Source organism: Dendroctonus ponderosae, unplaced genomic scaffold (assembly GCF_020466585.1).
Source record: "Dendroctonus ponderosae isolate FM_Combo_2020 unplaced genomic scaffold, Dpon_F_20191213v2 Dpon_F_20191213_1, whole genome shotgun sequence".
NCBI classification, from domain to species: Eukaryota; Metazoa; Arthropoda; class Insecta; order Coleoptera; family Curculionidae; genus Dendroctonus; species Dendroctonus ponderosae.
The window spans coordinates 39,189,985-39,195,793 of NW_026017110.1; the positions used below are offsets into that span (position 1 = coordinate 39,189,985).

A 5,809-nucleotide genomic window follows, 5' to 3' on the forward strand; every position below is an offset into this window, starting at 1 on the left:
AGGTACTTAGGTTAGTTTAGATTTAGTCATATGATGTTATCTTAAGGTACACAGAGTGTTAGACACTCTAGCGATGTTAGCACTAAGGATCCATAGATTAAGTAACAGTAAGAAGTTTCTAAACTTAGCTGAAATAAATATGTTCCAAAGAGAGATCAGTCTTAGTCTTTTACTTGAAAGCGACTAATTTTCTAACACGTTTAGTAAACTTCAATATAAATAGAAATAGAGTTACTAATTAATGATGCTAATATTTTATTTTGTGAAACGTGGTGAAAAGTTTAGCGGCGACTTCTCGGAATGAGAAACGAAAACAAGTAATATTCTAAACGATAAATTATCAGGTTTACGATTACGAGAATTATTTAATTTTGAATCGCATGTCAGACAAGATTTGGTTTCCTTTTTATTAAAAAAATACTTCTTTTTCTTACTGGTTGAATTTTTTTATATCAGTTATTTCACATTATTTGCAATTCACTAATTTGGTGAATACGTTGTTATAGATAGAATATGTGCAGAAACTTTGTTTTCCAAGTCCTTATGACCGCGAAAACGGAAAAACAATCGATTAGCTCGTTTGCGAAATATTTACGAAAATACATTAATGGTTTTGGGTAAGATCCTGTGTTTATTATCTGATCACAGAATTTTTGACGTTCAAGTATTTTCAGGCGTTTTAAATAAATAGAGTAGACTGCAAATGTTTAGTTACCTTTAGCTAAAATATGAAACAAAAACAGCGTTGAAATCGTACAAGTAGATATCTAATATTGAAAATAGTTCCTGAATTTTGTTGTCCTATTTCATTTGTAACAGATAGTTACCAATAGTGTCATCATCATTTCAAAAATACTAGACAATAGCGAATTATATACGGATATTTACAACAGCAATAGAAACAACTAACCCAAACAGTAATTTGTCGAAATGTTTTATGAAATTTCTTCTCTGACAGACAATGCTAATCTGAATGTGCTAGTCATTTCTGCATATTCGTCTGCATATTGAAAAGAACCTGTTTTATAAAAAGAACAATTAAGAAAAAACTGTACTCCAAAATTTTTTGAAGGCTTTATTTGCATAATTATTGTTACTTTTTTGTATAAAATTTGCAATGCGAATTTTGAAACATGATTTGATCGTTCTTGACACAAGAGAAAGAAAGTTTATATTTCTCTAGTCAGTTTGCCAGTAAATAGTTCTACATTTTATTATACATATTATGCTAAACGCATAATAATAATTGCTGATGGAAGCTGCTGTTGAGCAGTAGCATCAGATCTACAGAATTATTATTTGTTAAAAGTTTCTCAATTTTCAATTTTGTTAACTATCTGAAGCGGTCAACGATGGAACCGTAACTTTGATGGGTATTCAGCATCTAATGAGTGCAAACGCGATTAAAACATACTGCATGAAAATTTATGTGCCTTCAGTAACGGTTTGGACTCAGTCCATTCTCTAAAAGATTGGCGTTTGTTTAAAATAATATTTAAAAATTACTTTACCATTTTACCAAAAATTAAGAGTACAAGCATTTGTTCATTTTGTTGTGTAGTTTTGGTGCATTTAATTGTGTAATTTTTGTTTTAAGTTTGTATTGGGTTTTACAGTTTTCTTCTAATTTGGCAAAATATCCAGTCTTCATATAAACATTATCTTTCCAAGCAAGCGTATTATTAAAAATACCTCTTCAATTGAATCGTTAAACTTTTTATATGAACTTTCTAAATTGGCAAATTGATTTACGTAAAATCGCCACGACAAACTAAGAAAACAAGAAGATTATAAGCATTACAAGACAAGTATTACAAACAACATATTTAATACTTCTGTTCGGGTATGTAAAACTATATGCTCCCATTTTGATGTAATGTGAAAAGAACTCTTCTACTTTCTACGCAAACTTATTCACTAAACTTTGAACAATAATTGGGCGAGCTTTCAGTTCGCTTGAACCTACGGAATTACTCCCAATTTTTTTTTGCAAAAGGGCAGAGCCAGGACAGATTGAAACATACAAACCTGAGAGTTCACCCTTATTAATCACATTTGCCAATATGAAAATTGCTGTCCCATCGCCATATTGTTTATTTATATTTGCAGCTACCTCATTGCCGTTAGGGTTAAGATCAACAATGCCAATGCCCTGCAAAAACAGAAAATGTTCAATGTGTAAATATTTTTATTAAATAATATTTCGTCTTTTGTTGCTGTTTAAAACCCCCTTTAATTTCGAACATATGGAGCTAGAAAAAGTAGCAAAACGCAAAATGGCATATGCAGCTTAACAAAGATTTTTTTATATCATCTAGGAGATAAATAGAGACTATGGAGACTGTCAGATATTTTCAAAAATTTACTGAATATGAAACTACAAGTAAATTTACGTAACAAAATGTAATTGCAGAAGACCTGATACCTGATATATAAATGGAATTATAACGTGCATCATACAGCATCATAATTCAGATTTGGACCAAGCAGACTTAGATCACAGATTAGTTTACTAGGTTTTATCTGCAAATTATATCAGAAACATGTAAATATATTTACATAGACATGGTAATTAAGTACATATATGTTTATTAACAGATGCAATAAGTTCTTTTTTGAAATAGATTTTAATCCTGAAAATAGACAATGCAAACATAGATAAGTTTCCATTTTGAAAAAGTGAGATGTTTAAGTATCAACAATTTTTATTCTGACAAATTTCGTATATTTGCAGAACATGATGTGGAAGAGTAGGTAAACAACAGTTATCTGTGTATTATCAAGTTCAAGCTTTATTTGCCCCATAAAGTTTAAAATTAAGTCCCATAAAGGTCATGATTAAACCGGCTTATAAGATTTAGATTTTACTTCGAAATAGTAAAAAATTACACTGTTTCTTCGATTGACGCTCAAAGTTTTCTTCTTCTTAATCTCCTTCAATCTTACGTTAATTCATAATTTATGTTTTTTTTCTTCTGTCCTGCTTTCAAAATATTTAACCATAACTATTCAAATCGAGAATTCGAAACGATTTGTAGCGCTGAAGAGTTACTTCCTGTTTAGAGAATGAACACGTATTTACCTGTTGGCTTAATCAAATATTATGCCCAATCAAATGGATCAACTCCTGATACTTAATCGTTGTTCGTATGAACTAAAACGTGATTTTGAAGATAAGGCGCCAAAATACGGGCAGCAATTGCCGTTTTTATATTGTTGAGTATTTTTCTACATGCTTGACACATCTTCCTACTTGGTGGTATTTAGACATGTTACATAATAAACCTCTAGTAAATAATAACATTTTTTTACACGTGTTGTTAATTGTTATGTAACATTGGCAACTTTTTGAAGGTCACTAGACGTAAAACTGGAAAAGTTGTGGGAATGTACCTATTTTTTTTTATTATTCTGTTTAAAAAAATACGTCCTATTCTCTTGTTATAAAATAACGAGCAGTATGGCTTCTTAAAGATATGTTTAATAAAGATACATTCGTTGAGTCGCTGACTACAAAAAACTTAAATTTTGTACAAGAAGAACGCCTAGTATAAAACTGTTGCTAAGCCGGGAAAACGTGAATTAGAAATTATAGAATGCCCAATTTAAATTGTTATTTTTCAATAACTGTAAATCAGTTCTAATGAAAGAAGAGTTTTTAAAAGATAAGCAATGCCTTTCAGTTTTATTTTATCCGGAGAAAGTATACTACACATTAGAAATAACTTTTTGCGCAAAACAAAATCCAGTTAGAATCCTGGATGTTCGTCCAGGTAAGTTCCGTGTTATACTTTTATTTCTTTGTTTTTTATTCTTTTACCTCTATCTCTCTCTATCTTATATATTATAATTTCTGGCTTCTTTATTTGTTATTGTCAATATCAAGTGTTTATGGTGTTAGAAACTAGATTTTATGCTGGTGTTTTATCTTTACTCCGTCACCTTGAACCACCACTTTCAGTAAATAGCGCGGGTTGATTCACTTCTCTCACAAAGTCGAATCATCTAATCGTTTCACCGAATCATCTAATCAAAGTATGTCACCTTTTCTTCTCCTTGAACATTAATCGGTATAGTTTTAGACAGAATTGTATTACACAAAATGCGTTAATTTCGAAAACGTAAGAAATATCGAATTACTATTGTTTATATTGTATAATTTAAATTCATATTTGCAATTTAAAAATGTTGGTTTGTCAAATATTCAAAGTAAGTATAACCAAACGAAATTCGGTACGTATAGTAGATAAGATAGACTCATCAATATATAAGAGATAGATAGATATATATAGAGATAGAAGTAAATATGATAATGGACTAAGAAAACAGAAGACATCAGTAGATTTATCTGGAAACTAGATTTGCTTCATTTACAGGAAATAAATTGCCGAAAAAATTAATAATTGTAAAAAAATATCACAGTTTTCTGTAAATACACTATGCATAAAGTGATAATTCGGAAACAATTGATATTTTGCGTTGTGTGTTCACATTTTCAATATTAATAAGCAGCTAGCTTTTATTTCAGTAACTTGAAGAGGTAAAAATACAAAACCGTTATATTGCTGGATTTATGAAGCAATAAGTCGAAACCGGTTAGCATTATTTAAAAAAATTGCTATTCCATGCTATGGAATGAGAAATTACAATTTTCCAATTTTCTTTTAAAAACTTTTACTTAAACTTTAAAAACTTTTAAAAATTAAAAAGTATTTAACCGATGAGAAATTATTGTATTCTAACAAGTAACCGGTGACCAAAAACTATTTATAAATTCACAGGAAAAATGATGTTGATTTGTATAAATCGTTTAGTTCGGACAGAAAATGTTTTATTTAAGTGGGCGACTTTAGTAGAAGTAGCAACATAGAATAATATTAATTTATTTAGTTAATAATTACTATTTTTCTTATAAATAAAAAAATCCGTGGTTGCAATTGTTTCCAATTTTTTTTTCATTGGGTGGTGTATATTTGGGAAAAATTATATTCAACTTACGAACTCTAATAAAACGTTTAAACATTGCTTTGCTTTTACATGTTTTCTGGTTATTAGTTATTTGCGACTGTTTTAAAACAGCTTCAAGTAAAAAGCTGAAATTTACTCAAATGCTTATTAAAAGTAAAGTAGAAATTAACGCTTAACCAAAGATTTAAAAAATTACTATTGATGATGTTACCTTCAATCCATTTTCTAATAGTAATTTAACGTAAGCTAAGCCAATACCATTAGCGCCACCGGTAACCAACGCGATTTTTCCTTTAATATCAAATGCTGCCATTTCAGAACGAATGAAAAATAACTTGGAAATTAAATAATTATCCCGTAGAACAATATAGCTTGGAATCGGCGAACGAACATTTGACCACCACGAATAAACCTCTAAATATATACCCTGTTTTCTCCACGTGTTCGTAGTAAATATTGATCAAGTCGCGTATATACATAAGTAGGTTATATGCCAGCATTGTTGCCAGTCTCGAAATTTTATTTTTAGATTCCTCGTTTATCGTCAAACCGTATTGTTTTTGACATTTTAAATAAATATATGTATTTCCAAGTAGCATATCCATCGGAAATTAGAAAAAATCGGCTATAGATATAAATATTTGTCTATATAACAATTCAATAAAATAGTCAGGCCTTTTTGGACTTTTTTGGATTTCAACTTTACTATGACTGTTTCAATGCTTAAGTTAAGGTTAATCGAAAAGTAAAAATAATATCGGAAGTATACCATGATTTTGATTGCAAACGGGCGCAGACATAACACCGACGCGGGTCTTGAGAGCTATCTTCTGTATCAAAC

At 29.8% G+C, this 5,809-nt stretch overlaps 1 protein-coding gene across 1 annotated transcript in view; it reads right to left on the reverse strand.

The window, feature by feature from the left end:
• The window catches only part of LOC109532998 (15-hydroxyprostaglandin dehydrogenase [NAD(+)]), a 7,436-nt gene extending 2,044 nt beyond the window's left edge, over positions 1–5,392 (reverse strand). Inside the window, exons 1-2 of the mRNA XM_019898176.2 lie at positions 5,180–5,392; positions 2,029–2,152 (exon numbers count right to left, since the gene is read on the reverse strand). Of these exons, the coding sequence (XP_019753735.2) occupies positions 2,029–2,152; positions 5,180–5,281 (226 nt within the window). The 5' untranslated portion in view covers positions 5,282–5,392. The remainder of the gene's footprint in view (positions 1–2,028; positions 2,153–5,179) is intronic.
• Positions 5,393–5,809: the final 417 nt, after the last annotated feature.